Below are 27,109 nucleotides of genomic sequence, written 5' to 3'. Positions count from 1 at the left end.
TTTCCAAGACTCATTGTACACTTTCTGCACGTGTGCTGACAGGTTATAACAGCTTATTGACTGACCAGTAAATGAAGAAACACATTTAATTTACTAATTATCTTTGTTCATTTCTCTTTAATTCTAAAGACAAACTGTCGACGTTTATCTATCATCGCTATCATTTCCTCTCTGCTGAATTGATTACTGCTAGAGATAACTTGCTGCTCGGGGTGTGATCCTGAAGCTTGGTGAAACTATAGTGTTTACTTCCAATTAGTTTGCAGTCGTGGCAAACTTCAGACGTGTAGTAGACTTTAAATGAGATATGGTGGCTGCTGCTTCAGGAAGTTGGAGGGATTTCAGTGTCAAGATAATTGAATCAAGCTGTGGAACCATCCTGAGATATCACTATGACTTAACAAGATTCTCACACATTTCTATAAGAGTTACAGTTCTCCGTTGCCACTGCTAGGCTTTTCTTTCCTGCAATTATCTATTCTATCTGACATACAGGTTGTAATTGGCTCTCCTCTTCTTGCTGCTGGTGGCCTCCTGCCCCAGGGCCATGTTTCAAGCAGTCTGTTGATGATTGATTTTACAGGGTGACATGTGCTCTGTAATAGGTGCGTTTCAACAGGGTTAGAAATCAGTGCAAATGTAAAATACCAAAGTGACAATAAGATCAAAGTCCCCTCCAAATGCTCACGTCATAACACAAAAAATTGTTTTTTTCACATGCATTTTTATCATTTTCCTTTCAAATGTATGAATGCCGAACATAGCCTTTATTCTCGCTTGATTAAACATTGTCATCAGCAGCAGCATGGAAGGGCCTGGTTTATATTAACATCATTTATAAACCCTTTGTGTCAGCAAACTAATTTCCACAGTTGCTGAAAGAGAGAAGCTTTCCTTTCAGCAGATATTGGCTCAGCTAATATAATCCCAAAGGCTAGATTGCGCTTGTACAATCAGACATGGCTAAGATACTAGTTTGTGTTTCTTAGCATTTTGTTGCTTTAATTAATTGAAGTGGAGGGAAACACATTAATGCAGAAGAGGAATAAACCTGTATTCAAGTTGAATAAAAAGATGACAACAAAAGCCATTACCCACCATTTTGTCTATCTTTAAAGCTTGTCCTTTACCGCCTTTTTAGTGCCATATTCTAAGATTTTGTGGTTACACATCAAAGTTCTGCATTCTTGACTCCTGGCATCCCTGTTTTTCAGATCCAGGGTTTAGAGTGGATGGTGTCACTGTATAACAACAATCTAAATGGCATCTTGGCTGATGAAATGGGGCTGGGTAAAACCATTCAAACCATTGCCCTAATCACCTACCTGATGGAGCACAAGAGGATCAATGGCCCTTATCTCATCATTGTCCCCCTCTCGTAAGTACTGGACTTTTATCTTCGCTCCGACTCCACGTGTGCCCAAACGCCAATAAATCCATTCAGCTTGTATCCTGTGTGTAGAATTTTTAAGTGTGGATTATAGATGGAATTTTAATTTGTAGTCTTTTCCCCACCTTCAACAACTGCAGATTGAATAATGCATTGATTCATTTTGATAATTACAATTGGTTTTTCTTTTTAAATCTACTTTTATTCACAGATTAAATGTCATAATTACCCAAAGGTTATTTCAGCTTCATGGTGGTTTTTTGACAATTTGCTACAGAAATATTGTGTCCATTGTTTTGCATATATTGAACACTATTTATATAAATAAAACTGTTATGTATCCATAACATGTGCATACCATGTTGACTGTGGACATTGACTGTGTTTTAGGGCAGAAGTTTGGCAAACTTTAAAAAAAGAATGTAAACACAATCCACCTGAGGTCAAATTTTCCTTCAATGTCAATATTGTCTATTTTTACAAGTGCAAGGCTTATTTTATTTATTTATTTATTTTTTTTAAATGAACCTGGCTTGGAAATATCATGTGGTCTTAGAAGAACATGCAAAGTACTAAGTCCTAACCTGTGAATCGGCAAAAAATGTTGTGTGTGTGTAAGTAATAATACAGGTATTACAGGTTTATTGAGGGGGTAAAGTAAATCAGAGTGTTCTATTATTCAGTTTTATAGTATTGATCTTCCTAGTTTTACAATGACAAAAACTGATAATGACATGATGCATTTTTGCATGTGAGGTAATTGTTGGTGATACCAATTTATTTTATTTTTTTTATTATTGTTTGCAGGACTTTGTCAAACTGGGTCTACGAGCTTGACAAATGGGCACCTGCAATTGTTAAAATCTCTTACAAGGTGAGAAAAAGTTAGACAATAAAAACTTGTTCGTACTATGTTACATTACTCTCTCTCTTTCTCTTGTTTCAGGGCACCCCTGGTTTGCGTCGTGGGCTTGTCCCTCAGCTCCGCAGTGGGAAGTTCAATGTCTTGCTGACCACCTACGAGTATATAATTAAGGACAAGCATATACTGGCTAAGGTGGGAGTCCAAATAAGGAGTGACGGGAATGTTTTAGACTCAATTATTGTCATGAACATAAAATGCAGTTAATGCAAAACAATTGATGTTATGTTTCTTGAATAACAACAACGGTTAAACATGATGAATTAGTACTAAATGCTGGTTTGTCTGCTTCTCTTTGGAAATGTTCATAGATTTTAAATCTGGAGTGGCATATAGAGAAAGGACAATCTAAAAAAAAAAAAAAATACATCCCTACCTAGAACAAGCTGTGCTGTTTAAATATGTTTTTCTTTTTTACACCACTCTAAAACCTTACACAGTTTTGTGTGTTCATATACTTTAAATCATTTGGAGTTTCACTCTAACATTATCTACACATTGAAGTCCCTTTGCTTTGACCTATAGATTCGTTGGAAGTACATGATTGTGGATGAGGGTCACCGCATGAAGAACCACCACTGTAAGCTGACTCAGGTGTTAAACACCCACTACGTGGCTCCGCGTCGTCTCCTCCTCACTGGGACGCCGTTGCAGAACAAGCTGCCCGAGCTCTGGGCACTGCTCAACTTCCTCCTTCCCACCATTTTTAAGAGCTGCAGCACCTTCGAGCAGTGGTTCAACGCACCATTCGCTATGACCGGAGAGAGGGTAACTATCAGCAGAACTACCCTCCATAGCTTCTTTAAAGTGTTTTATCAGGCAGTTTATAAAGAGCTAGGCACCGGTAGCAACTGCGTTTATTAATCTGTATTATTTTGGCCAACAAGGAAGATCGACTATTCATTCTTTTGTCCTTGAACTTTAAATTTATACACATTTCAAATACAATTCATTCTTAGGTGGACCTAAACGAGGAGGAGACCATCCTGATCATTCGACGTTTACATAAAGTCCTCCGGCCCTTCCTGCTACGCAGACTTAAGAAAGAGGTGGAGTCTCAGCTGCCCGAGAAGGTAAGAATAAATGTAAAGATTATGGGGCGCTAATTGTAAAGTTGCAAATTCTAAAATAAACAGCAACTTTTTGCAACATTTAGCAACAAATCAAGTTAGAAAAACATATAAATATGTTTTAGGTTACTTTTGACCAGATTAACAGCAATGTTTGTGAAATTTGTGATATTTTTTTTCTCGTAAAAATATTATCTCTATGTTGAATGTTAAAAATGAAATCTAAATGTTAAATTCAAATCTTAAATGTTAAATCTAAATGTCACAGGTGAAGCTAAATATTTAATTAATATGCAAATTTACCATTTAGTTAGCATTTAACATTTAGATATAACATTTAACATTTAGATTTCACATTTAGCAGTTAGATTACAATTTAACATTTGAAATTGAAAATAACAAATTTCACAAATAAAATTTGATCAAAAGTAACGTAAAAACAAAAAACTCACATACATTTTTTAAACGTGGTTTGTTGCTAAATGTTGCGAAAAGTTGTTGTTTATTTTAGCATGCACAGCTTTACATTCAGCGCCCCATAAAAGATTGTGTCTTGTAGCACATGGCAATTTATGCTATTTACCACAACAGTTTATTTCAGAGTGGGACTTCTGCTTAAACGATAATAAGTAATAAAGTAATTGAGTAAATATATATTTTATTTATAACTTGGGGAGACTGCTATAAAAGATCTAAGATTAAAAAGTAAATGCTTATTACAGCATATCTTCCTTGTTAATTAGCATTTGCAGAACTGTACAGATGTGTCTGGAATCTAGGGATGAGGTGTAAATTAAGGTGTATTATAGGGCACTCACCAGATATCTCACCTCAGTGCATGCATAACACTCCTGTAAGGCTTTACAGTATATCCCCTTAATTAATCAATAAAGACGCTTTTTAAAAAGTAAACTTCCCCTCACATTTCCCTTTTTTCATCCTAATTGTGGTACTGCAGATGTGCTCCTAACTGAACCAATCCCATCAGTAATGGAGCCCCATACTGCTATTGAAATTCAGTGTTTATTTTTCACAGGTGGAGTACGTCATTAAGTGTGACATGTCAGCCATTCAGAAGGTCCTGTACCGCCACATGCAGAAAGGCATCCTCCTTACGGACGGCTCAGAGAAAGACAAGAAGGTAAGTGTCTCCAGGACCCCTGTGGCACGACTATCTGTGTGCAATGTTCTCTGCATGTGTCAGACTGTCACACTGTGACAGATCCCACTGCTGTTTTTCATAATCCTGCATTTTTTTTTACATGAAAGAAACCTTATTCCACTCGTGCATTGGTATGTTTCTTTTGAAACTGAAATGGACATGCAGTTTGGCAAATCACTGATGTGTCATTTCAGGTTACTCTAATTTAAAATGCTGGCAAGGGAGGAGGGGTGAAACAGCTGCTAAGAGGGTTGCTAGTGTCCTGTCCATTAAACTAACTGAATAATTCCTACTAGACAGCAATAGTCCTCCAAGTCCTACAACTTCTGGCAGGTTCTTATTTTGTGGGCATGACCATTTTTCAAAGAGGTGATCTGAGGTTAGTTGGCCAGACGTCACAATATAAATCACATATCAGCTCTGGAGGTAACCACGATATGATCAAATTAGGCTTTTTTCATTAAAGAAAATTTACGATTTTGATAACCTGTGGCAGAAAGAAGGAGTTAATAATAATTAATTGCTGCGAAACAAATACACTTGCTTTTAATAAACACATCCATGGCAGGAGTGAACATTGCGAGTAACAGTTTAATTCGGTGTGCTTTACATGATTTAAAAGTGCAACTGAAAATGTTAAACTGAGGTTAAGAATAAATATAAATTAACAATAAAACCACATTTTAAAAATGTAGCATTAGATGTTATATTTATCTGGTAAAAAAAAAAAGATAGTCTCCAGCAGCTGAGACTGGGTGCACCCAACAGTGCAGGTTTATTACAGGCACGTGTATACATCCATTTGTATATTATCACCAAATATGGAATTCATTGTCTTTTTAAGGCTCATAAGGAATCTCTAAGTTCCTAATCAAGAATAATTTTCAGTGGAAACAAATCACTGAAGCTTTCTTGTACTTGTCAATGCACACATCATAGCACTAACTTTCATACTGACATATTAACTGAATCAGTGGTTCTCAAACTTTTTTCTGAATCCAGGTACCCCCTTTGTCTGACGACAACATTTTGCTTAGAAAACTATATAATGATGGAATGAACAAGTCATAACACACATTTTAAAGAATTTCATTTTGTTAATAAGTAGAAATAAACCATATTTAGTGCAGTAGTTCCCAACCTTTTTTGGATTGTGACCCCATTTTGATATCAAGAATGAATTGCGACCCCAAAGACATTTTATTAAAATTAGTTTTTGATCATGTTTGAGCTCAGACATATTTTTGTACTGCATTTTAGCTGAACTAGATTTATATTTAACAAAGTGAAACTATAGAAATACAGTTGTTTAAGATTGTGTGTTGTTTTAATAAAAAAAAAAAAAAGAATAATTAAATAATTTTAAAAACCTACTTTAATTTTTCTGAAATTTATAGTTTTTCTAGTTTTTATCATTTCTGGTCATTTCACGCCTGGGGTGGGACCAAGACTGAAACTATTTGTTAATTTTACACTCTCTCAAGTACCCCCTCCAGTGCCATTTGTACCTCCATTCGAGAAATACTGAACTAAACAATATTACTGCTCAAGAGGTCAAGTTGTTGTAATGTTTCATGAAAAGAGAGATCATCCTTTGCATTGTGGACAATTTCTCGGTGAAATTGAAGAAGCTGGTCAGATCTTAACTGGTGTTTTGGTAAAACGGTTAACTCTGACTTAGAATAAGCTCAATATTCAGAACAAACTCCCCTGCTCTTTTACATCTTTGACACAGTGACAGAAAAGATTTTCTCTGCTTTTTATATAAAGGAGACTTCGTAATAATTGTGGAACACTGGTGTTGCATGAAAAGGAGTGAGCCTGCCTATATACTTAGTAGTGATCGACCGATTCATCAGCCAGCCGATTTTTGCGTGTTTTACGTGTACCAGCATCGGCCGATGTACACTGCTGCATTCGCCGATCCACTTCATTAACAGAGCGGCTGCCTCAGGCTACTCTGTGTTGCTGGAGACAGAGGCTGGAGAGCCCCTCCCACCACTAGCAGAGCGTGAAAGAAGCTCTTCAATCCCAACGGCAGGTTTTAAACTTTCAAGGCATCTTTTAGCTGTTTAACTTAGCGGTTGTTCCGTTGTGTCGCACTTGTAGTTAACGAGCAGCTGGCGCGTGTGTTTCTTTCCCTCTCTCTCTGCTTCTCACTCAGTGCTGTGCTGAGAAGTTTTTAACTTTGAGAAGCAGTTTACTACTTTTTGAATATTTATTCTTGTTAATGTTGATGCAATTTAGAACAGAAACTTGAACAGTTTGTTGCTTAATGCATCTGACATCACGTTATTTACCTCTGATAATTTATGTTTATGGTTGTGTTAGAATGGACTATTATTCATGGTTTCTTTTTGTGTTTAATACTATTATATGTATTTATATAAAATATATCTTCAGTCAGGCCAACTTTAGTCAAAGCTATTTTCAGGACAAGGACGAACAGTTCTCTTTCATAATATATCATGAGATGTCTCATTTTATTTTTTACTTGTTCTTGTTCTACATCCCCTGTTTTTATTATTTGTTTGTAGTGGGTTGACATAATTCACCCGGAACCTAAGTTAAGGTTACAGAGTTCCGGTGGGACAGTTGAGACATGTGGGAATTTCCTGTTTACTTTTTCAGTGTGTGTTAGGATCCCAAGGAGACAGGAGACTGCCAGTTGTTGTATGCTGCTCGTTATAAATGTCATTAAAACAACTGCCGTTGGCACCGTCGTTTGACACTCCGCCTCCGACTCCCGTCCTTGCACACTACACTGGTGACCCCGACGTCAGTCCCGCTGAAGATTCCGGGTCTGAACAGAATACCGAGCGAAACGACATGGCGCATTCCGCCGTCCTCAGACTGCCTGAGTTTTGGGAGACGTCTGCGGCAACGTGGTTCGCACAGGCGGAGGCTCAGTTCGCCCTCCGGGGAATTGCAGATGACGCCACACGCTACTACCACGTCGTCTCAGCACTCGGAAGCTCCACCGCAGCCAGAGCCGTAAGTCTCATCACATCCCCTCTTGCCCAGGATAAATATGCAGGCCTCAAGGCTTATCTTCTCAGGATTTTTGAACTGTCACGATCCGAACGAGCCCGGCGCCTGCTTGCTATTCAAGGCATAGGGGACAGCAAGCCCTCTGAACACATGGAAATGATGTTAAACCTGCTGGGTGGGGAAGAGCCGAATTTTCTTTTCATTGAACTGTTTCTGCGACATATGCCGCCACACGTCCAAACGGCGCTCGCAAATACGACTATTACGGAGCCGTGTGCTCTGGCGGAGGAAGAAGACCGGTTCTACCTGGCCACCCAGCGTTTCGCCCCTGATGTGCTGGTCCCCACACGCAGCTACACGTCCCCAAGCGCTGGCGTTTCCCCTGGCGGAGGACACGCTACAACCGACAGCCGCACCAGCACAGGCTTGTGCTACTTCCATGCACGTTTTGGCGCCAAGGCTAAAAGGTGCCGCTCCCCTTGCAACTTCAACACGACGGGAAACGCCAAAGCCTGCGCTCGGTAGTGGCCGCGAGCACAGGCAAAAAGAACCGGCTGCTGTTCATTGAGGACTCCCTCTCTGGTCGCAGATTCCTCCGTGACACCGGCGCCCAGAGGAGCGTCCTGCCGGCTACAGTGGACGACGCGGCTGGAGGGATGCACGGCCCGCCCTTAACATCCGCCAACGACACCCCCATCAGGACGTACGGCACAAAGACTGTGGACTTATGTTTCGGGGGTCAGCATTTCACATGGGACTTTGTCACTGCTGACATCTCCTTCCCCCTGCTCGGCGCAGATTTTTTGTGCGCCCACGGACTGCTCGTGGATGTCAAGAATGGCCGCCTGGTGGACGCGTTAACCTTTTCCTCCTTCGCATGTGTCCGCGATGAGGGGACATATGACGGTCTTTCCAGTTCGCTCTCCGAGGGCGACATGTACCAGAAACTCCTCGGAGAGTTCCCCAGCCTTACACAGCCCACCTTTGCGGCCACCACAGCTAAACATGGAGTCGAGCACCACATCGAGACCAAAGGCCCCCCCATCCATGCTAGGGCCCGACGGCTCAACCCGGAGAGACTGACAATTGCTCGGGCCGAGTTCGCCAACATGGAATGCCTTGGCATCATTCGCCGTTCTGACAGCCCGTGGGCCTCGCCACTCCACATGGTGCCTAAGCCGGACGGTGGTTGGCGCCCGTGTGGCGACTACCGCCGCCTCAATGATGCCACCACGCCCGACCGCTACCCCGTCCCCCATGTTCAGGACTTTTCTGTACATTTAGCAGGGAAGCACCTGTTCTCCAAAGTGGACCTGGTGCGGGGTTATCACCAAGTCCCGGTGCACCCTGCAGACATCCCGAAGACAGCAGTGGTGACTCCGTTCGGGCTTTTCGAGTTTCTCAGGATGCCCTTCGGCCTGAAAAATGCAGCCCAGTCCTTCCAGCGGCTGATGGACTCTGCGCTTAGGGACATGCCTTTCATCTTCGTCTACTTGGACGATGTCCTCGTCGCCAGCTCCTCGGAGGAGGAGCATGCGGCGCACCTCCGGGCCTTTTTCACGAGGCTCAACCAGCATGGCCTGATCATTAACCCGGCGAAGTGTGTCTTCGGAGTACCGTCCATCCAGTTTCTCGGGCACCTCATCAGCAGTAATGGGGCCACCCCCATCCCGTCGAAGGTGGAAGCTGTCTCCGCTTTTCCCCGCCCATATTCGGCCCGGGGGCTACGGGAGTTCCTTGGGATGGTTACATTCTACCACCGATTCATCCGCCAGGCGGCCCACATCATGCGCCCACTTTACGAGGCCCTTAAGGGTAGGGCCCCCAACCAGGACATCGACTGGACCACCGAGAGGGCCAAAGCTTTCGAGGATACAAAGGCTGCGCTGTGCCAGGCCACCATGTTGGTCCACCCGTCGCCCGGAGCCCCGGTCGCCCTCACAACCGACGCATCTGACTACGCAGTTGGTGCTGTGTTTGAGCAGTGGGTTGGTGGCACCTGGCAACCGCTCGCCTTTTTCAGCCGCCAGCTGGTCCCTAGGGAGCGCAAATACAGCACTTTCGACAGGGAGCTACTCGGCGTCTGGCTGGCGATCCGCCATTTCCGCTCCATCCTGGAAGGCCGTGAGTTTACGGTTTTTGTCGACCACAAACCCCTCACGTTCTCCATGTCCAAGGTAGCTCAGCCGTGGTCCGCCCGCCAGCAGCGTCAGCTGTCTTTCATCTCCGAGTACACCACAGATATCCAACACATCGCTGGCAAGTCCAACGTGGTCGCCGATTGCCTCTCCAGAGCAGTCATCCACACGGTACAGCTGGGTCTCGACTACTCGAGTATGAGTGCTGAACAAGCCTTGGACCCTGGGATCCGGTCGCTCAAAGACTCGGACACTGGGTTGCGTCTGGAGGAGGTCGCGGTTGGCGACTCAGGAGTCAGGCTGTGGTGCGACCTCTCCATCGGCCAGCCTAGACCACTGGTCCCTGTCGGCTGGCAGCGGGCTGTCTTTGAGGCGATACACGGCCTGTCCCATCCTGGCAGGAAGGCGTCCGTGAGGCTGGTGGCTCAGAAGTTCGTCTGGAAAGGGCTGAAGAGAGACGTGCGGGCCTGGGTCGACTCATGTGTGGCTTGTCAGTGTGCAAAGGTGCACCGCCACACCAAGGCCCCATTGGAGCCGTTTACTGTCCCCGAGAGGAGGTTCGACCACGTCAACATCGACCTTGTGGGCCCGCTCCCCCCTTCCCATGGTTTCACCTACCTCCTCACCATGGTGGACAGGACGACCCGTTGGCCTGAAGCCGTTCCCCTCTCCTCAACCTCAGCTGCTGACGTGGCCCGGGCGTTTATCGGCACATGGGTCGCACGCTTTGGAACACCTTCAGACCTCTCCTCGGACCGGGGTGCACAGTTTACTTCCGAGATCTGGAATGTGGTTGCTAGGGACTTAGGGGTCAAGCTGCACCGCACCACCGCATATCACCCCCAGGCTAACGGGCTGTGCGAGCGGTTCCACCGCTCTGCGTGCCAGTCTGGTGGATGGCAACTGGGTGGACAGACTTCCCTGGGTCATGCTGGGCCTCAGGACGGCCCCTAAGGAGGACCTGCAGTCCTCGTCTGCTGAGCTCGTCTACGGCCAGGTACTGCGAGTTCCTGGGGACTTCATTCCGGACACCACAACGCCTTGGTCGGCGGCCGGTCGGCGGCCAGGCAGCGGTCCTCCCTGCTGGAAGTTGCCAGGGCTTTCGCTCCTGTCCCCACGTCGCAGCACTGCACCCCTGTTTCCCGAGTGCCCACCAATCTGCGCTCGGCAGGTTTTGTGTTCGTCCGCCACGACGCCCACCGCGGACCGTTGCGTCCGCCTTACGACGGGCCGTTTAAGGTCCTGCGGCACGGGGATAAGAGCATGGTCGTGGACATTGGCGGTAGGCCTGAGACTATCTCGGTTGATAGGATTAAGCCTGCCCACGTGGATGTTTCCCGGACATTGGAATTGGCGCAGGCTCCACGCCGCGGACGCCCCCCAGCGCCTCGTCCCTCCGACCTGGTTGGGCTCCCGCCTGCCCGACCGACAACACGACCGTCCAGCCCGGCGGTCTGTCCGGCGGCCCCCCCGACCCCTGACACCCTTCCAGCCCCTGCCACGAACACCCGCTGTGGTCGGGCCGTCGTCCCTTTCCGGCGCGGAGATTTTGACTATGGGTGAATTCTGGGGGGGCTTGTGTAGTGGGTTGACATAATTCACCCGGAACCTAAGTTAAGGTTACAGAGTTCCGGTGGGACAGTTGAGACATGTGGGGAATTTCCTGTTTACTTTTTCAGTGTGTGTTAGGATCCCGAGGAGACAGGAGACTGCCAGTTGTTGTATGCTGCTCGTTATAAATGTCATTAAAACAACTGCCGTTGGCACCGTCGTTTGACACTCCGCCTCCGACTCCCGTCCTTGCACACTACATGTTAATCATTTTTTACTTGGTGTCGTTCTACCTCACTTTTGTTAATTTCAATAAATGTTCCTTCTCTTAAAATTGAGACATCTACCAATTGTTATCATCGTTGTGCAATTTTTATAATGTAAATTGAGGAAGCAAAAGTAGTATCAGCTCCAAAGAAAATAGGCTGTCCGCATCGGTCATCAGCTAAGGCTGATGGGGAAAAAAATCGGCATCGGTCCAAAAAACCCATATCGGTCGATCCCTAATGCTTGGAGGTTTATAGTAATTAATTCAAAGTTCAGGAAAGTTGCAATTAATAGACACATTTGTGGAGCTGTGCAAAGAGAGTGACTAACGAGGGACAGATGTGGCAGCGGGGAAAGAGCTGTAGATGTCCGACCCCCTGGTGTACATTGTGTTTCCTGTCCATGTAAATTGGAAGCTTGAGCTACCATTACTTACAGTGGGTAATGAGTGTGAAAGCATGAACAGTGTTGTTTACTGTGTTTGTCATCACACTATCCATCAGCAGCTGTGTCAATGTTAACAGTGCTAAAATGTGAGCCTGTGATTTGGGTTTCAGCCAGCTTCATGAAAAGTGGTGTCGGTTATATTTTATTCCTAATGCTGGTTTTCTGCAGGAACAAAAAGCTGTGGTTGCTTTTTGCACATCATCTTATTCGCAGTCAGCTCCTGCCTTCACAGTTAGTGTTCACCGCAGAGCAATGTTTCAATTCTAATACTTCTGATGTCATGATTTATTTCAGGGTAAAGGAGGAGCAAAGACTCTGATGAACACCATCATGCAACTGAAGAAGATCTGCAATCATCCATACATGTTTCAGCACATTGAGGTGAGCAGCCCTCGACTCCGAGTTCTTTTTACACTTTATTTACAATTCAGAAAATGCTTTTAAAAAAAAAAAAAAGTAGTCAAATAATAACGGCAGGAAAAAAGAGAGGTTGCAAAGTTTGCCTATAAATTATGGACACAATGGAGAAAATGTTAAAAAAAAAAAGTTAGTTGAATGAATAAATAAATTGAAGGTTGCAAAGTTCGCCTATAAATTATTGAATGTTAATAGAGTTTTTACTTTAACAGAACAGTTTTGTTTTGCAGACACACTTGTGAAACAGAATATTTACAGGCAGAAGGTAGAATGGAGGAAGACTCACTGTCGCCACAGGGTCCAAAGCTCTTGTGTTAGTTGTAGCTTGAAAGCCCAAATAACAGCCAAGATCAGGATAGAAACTCAAAGCTGCGAGGGGACATCGTTTTTAAAAAATCAGATAAAGAGTAGGCCTCCTAGATCAATAAATTAAAGAACATTACCTCCCCCCAAAAAAATTAATAAATAAAAGATGTAAAAGGTTGAAATTGCTGCTCAAAAATTTGTTTTGATCTCCACTGTAAACATTCTGTTTATTGACATAGTTGGAAAAGTTTTGCGCATTGCATTGTGGGTTATGGAGTCCTCTAGACGGGTACATAGAAGTGTTTTTACTTTATTTTTACTCAGATTTCGTGTGTTTCTTTGCCAGACAAGCAGGACATTGATTCACTTGATACCATATTATGCAGTTTGTTCCCAGTATTACCTGTAATATCACCGCACTGTGAGACATTCAACTTAAGTCACATTCACATCTTTCTGTGTAAGCCCCAAAATAAACATGGAAACACTATAAATGTGTTGGGAAATCACTTTGGCATTGTTTTTGAGGGCAAACACAAGAAATCACACTAATAATGACGTAAGAACACTCTGTGCATTCGTCTACAGGATTCCACATCCCACAATGCAATGCACAAAACTTTTCTAACAAGGGCAAGAACAAAATTAACTTTTTTCAAGCATTTTAAATCTTTAAATTATCTCTCAATTTATTGATCTATGAAACCTACACTGTCTTCATCTAATGATAGCAGATTTAGTTTGCTTTACTTGTTTGAAGCCTATCACTGTTTTCTTTTACAGGAGTCATTTGCTGAGCACTTGGGCTATTCTACTGGAATCATCTCTGGGTATGTCAAACAGGTTACATTTAAGTTGTATAGATGTATCGTTTTATTGTTTCCATCTACTTAAAAACACTATTCACAGTGACACAAAAGAGGAGTTTTTCCTTTTTAGTTTTTTGCTCATTATACCATGGGCTCCTCTTATTTATTTGTAGAGTATTTTAGAATTTAGTGATGGGAGAGGCAAACACAATATATTTTGTTGTTATAGTTAGTGGTCTTATGACCATTAAATTAAGTGTCTATTCAAAAGAAATCCATAAGAATTAATCACAAAGGAATAAATAGTTTTTCATTCATGCAAGTTTCACATTGTTACAATTACGGCGTGGTGTATCTATAGGGAAGCCCAAAAGTGTCAAAATAAATAAATAGAAATAAATACTATTTTGATAAATAATATACAAATATATAATATGGCCATTAAATTGTTAAATAAGGTAATATTATTATGAAATTTATATTATATATATATATATTATTTATATATTTATATATAATTATTCATACAATGTCAAACTTTTTAAAATAATGACTTTTTATTTATTTTCCAAGATTTTAGAAAATTAAAAACATTATTTCATTATGTCCTTTTCCACAATGGCCTTTTTATTTCATAATGTTGTTTTTCAGTAGAATGATTTTGGTCTGTCAATCAAAGCTAGTGGGTTGGACCTCTGCTTAATCCTTTAAGATCGATTAGTTTTCCTGTACACCAGTCATGGCCGTTTTTTGACTGGCACAGTGGTAGAAATGGGAAGGAATATAAATAAAAGTATTAATAATAATAAAAAAATAAAGCAAGAAAAGTGCAGTGAGATGTGTCTAGCTTGAATGTATTTATTTTGAGTGAGAGAGCGGGCGCATGCGCGCGGCCAGTCCCCGGGCGTGTGCATGTCAGTGGAGCACAGTCCGACACGGCAACCGGGACAGGTAGCTAGGTTTATGTTTACAGTGCAGGTAGTTACTTTGCACCTGCAAATATACTCCTTTATAACACTACAGAGTACAGAGTATGTACACCTCTTTGTACATCCAACCTTCAAACACATACCGTATTTTTCGGACTATAAGGCGCACTTAAAATCCTTTAATTTTCTCAAAAATTGACAGTGCGCCTTATAATCAGGTGCGCCTTATGTATGAAATTAATATGTCAAAATGCTGTAGTACAACTTTGGTAAACTATGAAGCTGCACTGCTTGATGGATTTTTGGCACTTTAGGGCTACCGTAGTCAGGCGCCTCGCGGAGTGATATGTACCTGTACTGTGCTTCAACATACTGAACTGAAAAAGTGAGTGTATTGTTCTGTATTTTATGTGTTAAACTTGAACAATGTTAAGAGTTATTGTTAATGAGTTGAATAAGTTTGACTTATCTGACTATTTTGTTTCGCTTAACGCGTCTTAATAATAATAATAACAAATCGGTGCGCCTTATAGTCTGGTGCGCCTTATGTATGAAAATAGACCCGGTCAGACCCATTCATTGATAGTGCGCCTTATAATCCGGTGCACCTTATAGTCCGAAAAATACGGTACTCATTTGGCAATAATTGACAACTCTACTTAAGCTCCCACTATATGAATACATACTTCCAATGGGAACTGTACTAGTTTATTTAATTATGACTCTTTTGAGCTTCCATATATCTCTGCTGTGCTTGATTATTGTCGTGCAGCACAAATAACTTTAAGCAGGCATGTGAAAAGCCCCATAGGAGGCTTTGACTTGCCACGTTTTTTAAAGCACAAAATGTCATTCCATTTCTCTTTTCAACAAAGCAATGTTGGAGGCATGAGGTTGACATTTATTTAGCAAAACTGAAGATTCTGGTAGAAATACTGAATCTATTGCAGTTTTTGTGGGGGAAATTTGCAAACCTTTATGAAACATCTCTCCAGGTTTTAGGGTATCAGTCTTATTTTGGGGTCAGATTTTTATGTGTTACTGTATATCTGTTTGAGTTCATTTTTCTGCTCTGTAGTTGTATTGTATGTAATATTGATTGTACTGTAAGCCTCACAGGGCTGCTGTTATGAGCCATCATCATAGTCTGAGTCAGAGAAATATTGGCCAACACCAGCGTACTTTGTCCTAATAACGACTGCTTCAGTTTTCATTTTCACCACACTCTGTATCATTCTGTGTGTCATCATCTCCATTCAGGTCCGATCTCTATCGAGCTTCTGGAAAGTTTGAGCTCCTGGATCGCATATTACCCAAGCTGCATAGCACTGGTCACAGAGTGCTCCTTTTCTGTCAGATGACCACTCTCATGACAATCATGGAGGACTACTTCAGCTACCGCAACTTTCAGTACCTACGTCTTGATGGTAAGTGCATTGATCGTAGATCTCAGGGTTCACCGATGGACGATAAAGTGTAAAACATCTAAGGCACAATTGAGTTGGTTCGTCCCTCTTGCTTGACAATGATTATTCATTTTCATTCTACATTTACTCACACAAAGCACACACTAATAATTGGGTATTATATGTAGAATTTTTACCAGAATAAATCATTTTCACACAGCTGTAGCATAAAATAAAAGAAAAGAAAAAAGGTGTGGATACTTTCTGAGTGCGCAGTATTGGATTTCAAATGTAAAAGGTGCCACTACACAGGGGTAAGTAAGGTATGTTTGATAACTGTGTAAGATATGTAACGCCCAAATATGTCTATTGGTGTGTAGGAGGAGTAAAAATTGTTGGGCCTTTCCGGAAAATAGAAGGAAAAAACTAAATTCATGTTCTAAAATGGAAAAAGCAATCTGATCACGTTTTTTTTTTTCACTCCCTCTTTATTAAAAACATGACCCAACATGACTCAGTCTTTTATGAGACAATATTACACATTTACACGCTATTTTTCCCTTGAGAACGAGTGATTGAATGTCTAGAAAGTGTGTCAATTGGACGAATATGTCCAATTCTGCCTCCAGGTGTTACAGTTGGATTAGTAATCAAGTTATCCTGTGACTGCAAACCTTAATCTGAGGTGTGTGTCTAAAGTTGTGATGAACTAGCAGCTCAGTATATTTTGACTCCATTCAAATGGAAAAAGCACTGATACAACAGGTTTCGCTGTTAGTGTATTAGTTATCATATTATCATTTTACCTGGCAGCAGAAGGATCTCCAATTGGCTGTAATTAAATGTTTCACAAATAATGTTTTCCATGGTATTTATTTCCTTAATCCTGTGGCTGAGGGTCTAGCATTGTGGCTAACGTAGCTCTTGCAACACAATTTTCAGCATAACACTCAAAAATCATCATATAAAATGTAAATTTAATAACATAGTGGACTCTATTAACCCCATGTTTGTGTGCTTTGTATGATTTCTTGAAGTTTAATAGCCTGTAAGGTCATCTAAACAGGGAAAGATGAAATGGAAAAGTGTAACGTGATGCATTTGTGACACGGGAATGGGTAAACCCTTAAATGGAATTGGACAAATTTAGCAATTAAAAATCGAAATTTTATTTGTGTCATATTTATTTATCTGATCAACAGGTCAGTTTATATTTTTATATTGCGGGTTATAGTAATGTTTATAGTGTACTTAGTGTGCTGAGTATTATTATAGTATTATATATTTATTTTTTCAATATTTTATTTGTGTGTCATTTCTCATTTCTCATTCTTAGAGAGCACCTTCATTTTGTTTTACATGTTTTACAATGACAATAAAAGCTTCTATTCCTTTCTATTTAGAGATAGGAACTTCACACTAGCAGCAATCTTAAAATAATAACTTCCTAAATGCCTCCTAGTTTTTGGAAAAACACGATGCTGCCACGTCAAAGAAATGCACACCAACTGCTTATGGCTCCAGCCTTTAATCACATGCACCTTTTTTTTTGCTCATTAGCAGTTGTTTTTGGTTTTTAGAAAATATGCCTCTGCACCTTAAAAAAAATAATTAAGACAGTTGACAATTAAACAGAGAAACTCTCACTGATGTTCTGTTCCATTTATATTTTGATGATTTTGAAACCTGGTGGAAACAAATGTAACTGGCTGATAATTGAGCACAATGTTTTTGTTTTTTTATTATTATTATTATTTTTTTAAAGTCACTTTAAAATTCTGTTCAATCCAAAAAAGCTGGTTATGCACCAATTGCACATTAACATTATGAATACTCAGAGGTAAATCAGACAAGTGTGTGTCACTTAATCAAGGCAAATGTATGTGATTGTATGATATGATTTGGCAAAAACTAAACTCTGATTTTCTCGCTCACTCAGTAAGAGCCTCTTCCCAATTGCAGCAAACTGCATCACTTTTGAACCATTAACTGTGTCATGGCAATTTTGATTGACAAGTGATTTGGGGAGTGAATGTGTTTATTGTCTCATTCAACCAATTTACTGCTAAATTAAAGCTTATTTTAATTTTTATTACTTCACTATTTAACACACAAAATGTCCTTCAAAAGGCACTGATGCAACATTCTGCTCAGCTTTTTTTTTACAAGTCAAAATGGGAGGATGTTATCAACAATGCTTTTTTTTCTGCATCTCTTCAAAGTGCAAAAACACTGAATAAAAATCACTCAATGCCTCCAAAGCATTCTGAATGTAGTTATTGGTATTATTAAATGGCTTTAAAGCATATGCAAGAAAATATATTACGGTATGTTCAAATTTGCAGGCAGAAACCTCAATATCCATGTACAAGGGCGTATTAAATCCACATTAAAATAAAAACAATCTGTTTTACAAGTTTAAAGTCGTAAAAATCCGAGATAAAAATTGTAATTTTATGAGAGTAAAGTTGTTTCTTAATAAAATTAGAATTTTATGAGATGAAAGTCATAATATTTTAAGATTAAAGTCATAATATTTTGAGAATAAAATTGTATTTTTATGAGAATAAAATGGAAATACAAACGATGATCTTGTCTGTGTGCGTTATGGAGAACGTGGGACATTTATTGAGATTAGTTATTTTTGAATATTGAGCCTTTTGGCCTATCATCACCACAGTGTTATCAGTTTAAGGACTTTAAAGCCACTTTTCAGGCTGGTTTGGATGTGTCGTTTATTAAATTGAATTAAATTAATTAAATTGGGCTTTTGCCTTTATTGGTCATATACTGTATGTTGTTCCACATATATGGAATTTGTCCTCGGTATTTTAACCCATTCTCTAAGGAATTCCCTGGGAAGCAGTCGGCAGCCATTTTACGGTGCCTGGGGAGCAGTTTGGGGTTAAGGGACTTGCTCAACATCTTGCCCAGCGTCCTTAACCACTAGGCCACCACTCCCACCACTTATGGAGGGGGGACTTTTAAGATACGGCTTTATTCTCAAAATGACTACTCTATTTGCAGAATATTATGACTTTAATCTTAAGATATTATTAGTTTAATTTTGTTTTTTTGTTTCAATTTTAGGCTGACTTATTTATATCTCTTATTATTTCCTGTTTAATTTTTGGTCAGTATATTATTTGATGTGATTTCTGTCTGTGTGTTTTTCTCTTTGAAAAATGTAAATAAATCATACATTAAAATTGATCTTCAATTAATATTTTTTTTAAACATTCTTGTTTTGAATGTGTCAGGATCAACTAAGTCAGAGGATCGAGCCGAGCTGCTGAAAAAGTTCAACAAAGAGGGTTCTCAGTACTTCATCTTCCTCCTCAGTACCAGGGCCGGCGGGCTGGGGCTCAACCTCCAGGCTGCTGACACGGTGGTCATTTTTGACAGTGACTGGAACCCACACCAGGTCCGTCCCTCGCTCTATTATGGGCTTCCTTCTTAATGGTAAGCAGTATCAAGTAATATGATAACTGAAGATAAGATTTGTGTTCCTTCCCTGCTGATTTCAGGACCTGCAGGCCCAGGACCGGGCCCATCGCATTGGTCAGCAGAACGAGGTGCGAGTGCTCCGTCTGTGCACGGTGAACAGTGTGGAGGAGAAAATTCTGGCTGCTGCCAAATACAAACTGAATGTGGATCAAAAGGTGATCCAGGCCGGCATGTTTGACCAGAAATCCTCTGGCCATGAGCGCCGTGTCTTCCTCCAGGCCATTTTAGAACACGAAGAGCAGAATGAGGTACGGTCTGTATCTGGTTTGTTCTATCACAGCTTTACACACTGAGTTAGGGTTTTCTCTGCCTTTAATGAATGCATACACACGGCCCATAATAGATACATTTCCCAGAAGATGAATTATGGATGATCATTTTTGATTAAATTACTGCCTGCTCAGAGATTGCTCTCTTGCTATCTTGAGTTAGCTACATTGTGGTTTTCACTTTAAATAGTCATCTATAGTATAACCTAGCTTTGTAATGCAATTTCAGCTTTAAATTTAGCATTTAATAAAGTCTTATAATGCTCTATTCCACTTATGTGTCCTGTGGTAAAAATAGAAGTTGTCCCTGCTATCTCTGCACATTTTTCAAATCTCTTGTTTGATGTCTGCTTGCAATTTTAGGAGGAAGATGAGGTACCAGATGAGGAAACGCTCAACCAGATGATAGCTCGCAATGAAGATGAGTTTCAACTCTTCATGGTAAGGAAATGACTTGCATACGCACTACAGAGTGAATGTGACAGATTTAATTGATAGAAAAATAATCCCTGTCAGAATCAGAATCTACTTTAATAATCCCAAGGTAAAATGTATTTTCTTTTGTGAAAGTGGCATTAAGTAGAAAATTATAACAAGTTGAAAAGAAAGACTAACAAAAGATACAAACAGGATTTATAAGTAAACATAGAAACCAACTTATTTCAGTTGAAGTGGCATTTAATTTCATTCATGGTTCATTACTGTGAATCATATCCCAATGTTGGAGTGTGTTTCTACTTAGCCTCTTTTTGTGTGGGCTAATCTCTCCACTTTGAATCATACAGCACAAGTGGAAGTAAACATATCAACTTGAGATAAATACAATAAAATTCATTTTTTACAATAGAAGATTAAAGTGCAGTTCATTCTGTTCCATTTCAAATCTATTAAGGGTGAGAAGTGGTAATATAGATTTTTATTTTGCTGGGGAAAAAAGTAGTCTATTCTACATTTTGCATTCCTCCTCATTCTTTTTTTATGCAATGCACAACACACATCTGTCATTGTCAGGCCTTTTTTTGGTCTGTATTAGGTCAGTTACAAGTATTTTACATGTTGTAATATTGTCTCAATCACATTTATGAGCAGATAGTAAGTCAGAATCAGTAGCACATTTGTCAGTGTGCTAGCTTCTGTTCCAACCAGGGTTGAGGTTAATTACATTTTTCAGTTACAAGTACGTTTTCAATTACCCGTGTTCAATTACTATTAAACTACGAATACAGTGACCAGCATTTCTTCCCAATTACAAATAAATGACAATTTTTTTTAACCTTTAGTAAGTTAATTACTGAAGTTCAATTACAGTTGAAATAAATAACTTAATAAAAGTGAACTTTCGTTTTGTGTTAGCTTTCTGTTAGCATCTCTTATGATAATGGATCCTAAATCAGCTGTAAAATACACTAAAAAATATTTATCTATCTTATTTCTTTGCTATCTATTGGTTACACTGTTAGGCTTCCTAATCAATAAAAATATAGGTTTTAATATTTTTGGTGTGGGGATCAGAGCATGTGTCAGTATACCATTAGATTTATAGATTTTTTTTAATTGGTAAAATGTGGGAAAGTTTGATATGAAACATATTTTAATAATTAATGTGTAGAACTGTACATATAACTTTAACATGGTTCCCCAGTTTAGCTTTAAATTATAATTGACAGTTTTTATAGAATTTTCATGGCAATTACAAAGTCAATTATGTGAACTCAGTTCAGATTTATTACAATTACGACAGAAACAGTTTATAAAAATTACAATTAAGCCATAATTTAAATTCATTAAAAATTACGCGATTACAATTTACCCCAACCCAAGTCCCAACACTCCTGTTGAACACAGTATTAGTGCTTGACAAAGCCAGATAAGAGCCACAAGAATGTGCACAGCGGAGTGATAGAGTGTACATGCGCAGCGAGGGCCAGTCTTCACACTGATACTGTGTAGGACCTCACCAGAATCAGCATCGAGGGGCCAGAACTGATGGACTATGATGCCAGGCCAGATGTTCAGCTTTGGTTCTCCCAGAGGAAGAGGGTTAGGAGACCCCACTATAAGAGCTGGACCCTCTGAATTGAATTTCATTGAGTTAAGCAATGCAGATGTTCAGTTGGTTATGCTGCTGTTAAGTTAATTCAAGTTTATCATTTCTGCAAAATAAAAAACAGAATACATGTAACTGTTATTTAAAACATTTTTGTCACATCTTCTTTTAAACTTATATCAAAGAAATGACTTGTTATTTCAGCCACTGTTTGTGTTTTCTTTTATTTAGTTTTTTCATGTATTTACAGAATAAAATAACAAAGCAGGCTTCCAGCAACTATCCCACCCCAATCACTCCCCCTTACTTTCATACCACTATCACAACCACAATCATCCACACATTCATAGTGTTGTGACAGGAAAGCAAGATATAAATAGAAATTAAAAAAAAGGAAAATGGAAATTTATAACATAACAGAATGAAAAATGAAATCAATAACACTAATCAAAAAATCATTAAACACAATTACCAAATCATGTATAACATAACAAATGGCACACCTGTAAGAAAGTACACCTAATAACTATATCTTTAACTTAAGTTGGCAAACAATCCATTTTTTTTCATGCTCAGGTATTCTGTTGTTATTTGTTGCTGTAATTGTTTCTAGCATATACTGACGACAAACTCTATTCTGAAAGTGATTTATACATAAATTTGATTTAGTTTTAGCTTTAAAAATAGACATTTTACCCAGCAGGATAATCATGTTCAAAAAGTATGTACATTTACCTTTAAAAACACACAGCAAAATATTCTGTGGTCTGATTCGCAAAACAATATCCATAGACCTTAACCATGACTGTACACTGACCCAAAACTTAGCCACACGTGGACAAAAATAAAACAAATGCATCAGCCACTGCTTGTTGCAGAAAAACGTAATATTGACATTAAAACATTAAAATATTTAGCAAATATCACATCACTGTCAATCTTTACTTCATGCAAAACTACGGTATGCCAGTTCAGTCAGCTAATCATTAGCATGCATGGCTATGCTGTACACCTCACAAAAAAAAGGGTCCGACCAAATTCTGTGCTGGTGCGACCAACTGAGAAAGTTTGTGTAGAGCCGTGTGCCAGTAGGTGATAAAGCACCAGTGCAAGTAAATTGATGGGTTTTTTTTTGCAAATGGAGGAATGAAGGAGATGTAATATGTGATCGCTGCCGCCCTGGTTGAGATTAAACTTATAAGAGAATAGTGTAAAAGCATCTGTGTCATTTCTTTTGTTTTTTTAGCGCATGGACTTGGACCGACGCCGTGAGGACGCCGGAAACCCAAAGCGTCGGCCTCGTTTGATGGAGGAGGACGAGCTGCCGTCTTGGATCATTAAGGATGATGCTGAGGTGGAACGGCTCACATATGAAGAAGAAAAGGAGAAGTTGTTTGGTCGCGGATCACGCTGTCGTCAGGACGTGGACTACAGTGACGCGCTGACTGAAAAACAGTGGTTACGGGTAAATCATTTGCTTTATTCTGGTCATAAAATGTAGAAGTCTTGAGTCAAGATCGATTGAATTTCTGTTAAATCTGATTGGGGGATAGTGTAAATTGATAAGTTGCATTGTAGCTTCGTGTTTTGTACTTGAAGCAATTGGAAAATATAATGTTAGATAATTTGTTTTTAAATGACAAAAAAGTAGAAAGTTTTTTTCTCTTTCTAAAGGAAAACATGTTAAAATAAAACTTTAAAGAAAGAGGGTGATATTAAGTTTATAGCCATTGAGTCGCTTTTTACGCAAAATGTAATAATGATTGACTTTCATCACATAATGGCTTGACTAGTTTTACTTCATGCATTACTAATATGACCTTGTTGCCGACTCCAAGTATGATGTAACATGTGTTAGTAGGAAAAACAATGTCAAAAATAGAATGACGAGGCAGAGGTAGAAGAAATAAGTTTATGTTACCTTAAGCTTAGATTTTCATTTTATTAACAAAAGTATCATGCTTGGTCTGTTAAGAAATCACCCTGGGTGTTGAATTTACAGTGCCTCTGGTGTCCTTGTTATGGCAATTTCAAGCACACACAAAATGTCTGATAAAATAAAGTAAAAAATGGACCAGAAGGAGTTTATTCCAGAGCTCTGGCGTGAACAAAAAGGTGCAAATGAAGAGGTTTCTCGTGGAAAAAGGAAGAAAAGTGGCAATCACACAGTAACAGCACAGATTTCTTATAGGATAAAAAGGAAAGCTGCATTAGCTAATCACATAACAGAGTGAAAGGGAATTTGTTTTCCCAGTTAGGACACCTGCAAAACATTGAGATTTTTTGACACTGAAAGACAATCTCCTTTGAGAAAAAGACACGTTTTGTGAAAGAAAAACATAGCACTGAGTAAACAGAGCTCTGACCATGCACGGAGGAAGAAATATACTGTACATATATAAGCATTTATAAGATCAGAATTATAATATGCAAATAATTTTACTGTTACATCCTGTAGGCCATTGATAATGGAAACTTGGAGGAAATGGAGGAGGAGATCCGGTCGAAAAAGCGTAAACGCAAAAGGCGCCCGGACAAAGGCTCAACGAGCAGAGAAGACGGCAGCCCAAGGGTTAAGAAGAGACGTGGACGACCGCCAGCGGAGAAACTGTCCCCGAACCCACCAAAACTCACCAAACAAATGAACACCATTGTTGACACGGTTATCAACTACAGAGATGGGTAAGTCCTAAGTGTCACCATGTCACCAAATGTTTTGTTTTGTCTTTCTTTTTTTTTATCAATGTTAAATTACTACTACATTATGATTACATTTACTAGCATTTTTTCCAAGTACAATTAAGATTAAAATTATTATTTTTCCACTGAAAGTCATCTCTACCACAGTCACTCTCTGTGGTAGAGATGGGATGCAGAATTGTGGCGTTTATCGTGTTTCAACGGTTCAGACAGCAGTCACATTGTAAACTATGGAATTTTTACCCATATGTAACTCAGGTTACATATGGGTAAAAAATCTATATAAATCAGGTTTGAGTTGCATTTGCGTGCAGTCTGAACATAGTAGGGCTGGGTATCATGGCCAATTTCTTGAATCAATTCGATTTTGATTAATAAGGTTTTGAATCGATTAATCATGATTCAAGTTTGATTCAGTATCGATCTTTTTGATTTTACTTTGATATTAATAAGATGGTTCCAAACTTTTGACTTTAGTTGGGGCGGCTCACCCAACAGATCTTTGTCTGCCATGTTTGCACTGAATTGAATGAACTCTCGCGGTGAGCAGGCGCAGTTGTCAACTTTGGTAACACCAGACTATAGTGTGAGACTACTGCAGGGGTTAGGGTAAAAAAATGGATTTCAGCACCTATGAATTGATTTTGGAAAATTTCAATGAAATCAATTCAAGATTGATTCAATCGATTTTTTCACTCAGCTCTAGAACGTAGCCTAAGAACCTTGTTTAAATTGGTAAATGGCAAACTCCAAATTGTAGTGTTATAAATCCTAATACTCAGGATTAAATCCAAATCCCTCTATTTCTATGGGCAGAGCAAGTGTAGATAAAATAGTGAGTTGTTGTAAAAAGATCTATTTGTAAAGAGAGACTATTACCATTTTCTTCATATTTAGACTGTCATAATAAACTGGTTTGCTTTAATCTAGCTATTTCAGGTATAGTGAATATGATCTAACTTTGCTCAGGCTGTGCTCTCTTTCTTTTTTCACAACAATACACAGATCTCTCTGTCTCGAGTACATCTCTGACTCATTTGAGTCTGTTTTGTATAATCCAAGCTGCGGATGAATGCGTTATTTATTTATCATACCACTTCTATTGTGTGGTATGTACAAAGTACATACACGCATTCAGAGAGAAAACTTAAGATTGACTTATTAAAAATCTTCACCGATTCCACCATAAATGGGTTTGGATTCAAACTCTGCACAAACAATGCAGGGCTTGAAGCTCCAGAGCAACTTTGAAAACAAATCTGCGAGTTTCTCTTTTTTTTTGACTTAAGGCCAATGAATTGTAAATTTGTAATTCAATCTGGTTTGTGCTTCTATGGAACCTGTTTTTTTTTTTTTTTGTTTTTTTTACTTTCAACGTAGACGACAAAGTAAAGAAGGACATCTGAGGCTCTTGTCGATTGACTTGCCGAGCTATCAAGCATTTATCATTTGTAGCGAGTGTGAATTCACTTGAATGTGCCACACTGCTGTTTCTGCTAGAGATGAGTTTTTTGGTGTTAAAAGTTAATTAGATTGGGTTTAAATTGCATATCTGTTCACCCTAATTTTCTATCTTATCTAATTGACAAGTTGATCTCAAGTCGAGTTTCTTCGTTCCAATACAACACGATGGACGTACACCTGCTTTTGCTTTCCCACTGCTCCAATCAGCATTGACTGTCTGCTGTTATGAAACTCTTTCCAGGGAAACTGCTTCTTAATTTTCCAGCTGTCAGATTCTTTCCCCATTTCGCTGATTAATCTTTTCCATTCGGCATCTTCGTTACTTTTGTGGCACGTGTTTGACTATAGTAGACTTGGATTTAGCATTCTTGTCAAAGCTGCTTTTTCCTCATCTTATCTCCAAGTTTTGTGCAGCAAATGTAAGTTTTATTCAAGCTTCCTGGAACTGATTTAATGTTTATCCCTTGAGAGTTGTTAAGCAGCACAGCAGGCAAAGTTCAGCCCATTCAATATTAGATTTATGCATGAATCTTTTTGCAACATAGTAAAAGGTTCGCTGTGACTGCTTAACACTCAGAGTGACACAGCACAAATGAGAATCAAAATAGGCAGATGCATGAGGAGGAAAACATTGTGAGCTGTTTAAAGAAACCACCTATTTCAAACCCTTCAGAGCCCCAGTTGCAATGAATTTCTGATGGACTTCTACCTCTGAGCTATCATTAACACTCAAGAAATAGAGCCTCACTTGCAGAGACTCCAAACTGGGTGTTACAGTTTCTAATTAATGGGACATCAGGCACTCAGAAATATCTTGTCGTGTTGGAACCAATGAGGGACAATAATCCGCTCTATTTTCACCTGTTGCTTTTGAATTCAATACACTTTCAAATGTGCTTTTTTACTGTTTACAAGTTTAGCACATCAAATTACTTCTAAAAACGTTGATGTTTTTCACAGAGTTTAACTTAGCCTTCTTAAATACATTCTCTGAACCCCTGTTTATCTGTTATGCTTCACTGATGTAATTGAAAATCAGCTTTTGTCTTCAGTCTATTTCTGGGTGATTCCCTCAATAAAAAGCTCTTGTTTTTTGACAAGCAGATTACTGCCTATTAGACGCTTACAAGAACTTGTATACGTTGACATGATTTCTCCTCTTGAGGAAGTGTGAAAAAAATTCTATTATCTGTACAATATACGCATTCTAGGGGTGCAACAAAATAGGCAACTCATGAAACAATATGAAATACAATATAGGGCTCACGATATGATATTAAAAAAATGCCAATGAAGAGTAACAAATGTCTTACAGAT

At 39.6% G+C, this 27,109-nt stretch overlaps 1 protein-coding gene across 3 annotated transcripts in view; it reads left to right on the top strand.

Moving 5' to 3' along the window:
• Positions 1 to 27,109, top strand: part of smarca2 (SWI/SNF related BAF chromatin remodeling complex subunit ATPase 2) — a 63,002-nt gene that overhangs the window by 20,469 nt on the left and 15,424 nt on the right. For all 3 annotated transcript variants that reach the window (XM_028456804.1, XM_028456806.1, XM_028456805.1), the window contains 14 exons: positions 1,215 to 1,378; positions 2,198 to 2,264; positions 2,337 to 2,447; positions 2,838 to 3,080; positions 3,272 to 3,385; positions 4,419 to 4,523; positions 12,233 to 12,319; positions 13,445 to 13,491; positions 15,660 to 15,826; positions 19,066 to 19,229; positions 19,333 to 19,560; positions 19,945 to 20,022; positions 22,875 to 23,093; positions 24,087 to 24,310. In XM_028456804.1, coding sequence (XP_028312605.1) covers positions 1,215 to 1,378; positions 2,198 to 2,264; positions 2,337 to 2,447; positions 2,838 to 3,080; positions 3,272 to 3,385; positions 4,419 to 4,523; positions 12,233 to 12,319; positions 13,445 to 13,491; positions 15,660 to 15,826; positions 19,066 to 19,229; positions 19,333 to 19,560; positions 19,945 to 20,022; positions 22,875 to 23,093; positions 24,087 to 24,310 — 2,018 coding nt within the window. The remainder of the gene's footprint in view (positions 1 to 1,214; positions 1,379 to 2,197; positions 2,265 to 2,336; positions 2,448 to 2,837; positions 3,081 to 3,271; positions 3,386 to 4,418; positions 4,524 to 12,232; positions 12,320 to 13,444; positions 13,492 to 15,659; positions 15,827 to 19,065; positions 19,230 to 19,332; positions 19,561 to 19,944; positions 20,023 to 22,874; positions 23,094 to 24,086; positions 24,311 to 27,109) is intronic.

Source organism: Gouania willdenowi, chromosome 9 (assembly GCF_900634775.1).
Source record: "Gouania willdenowi chromosome 9, fGouWil2.1, whole genome shotgun sequence".
Taxonomy (NCBI): Eukaryota; Metazoa; Chordata; class Actinopteri; order Blenniiformes; family Gobiesocidae; genus Gouania; species Gouania willdenowi.
Note: the sequence above shows the minus strand (reverse complement) of the source record. Positions and strands in the feature narration are given on the sequence as shown.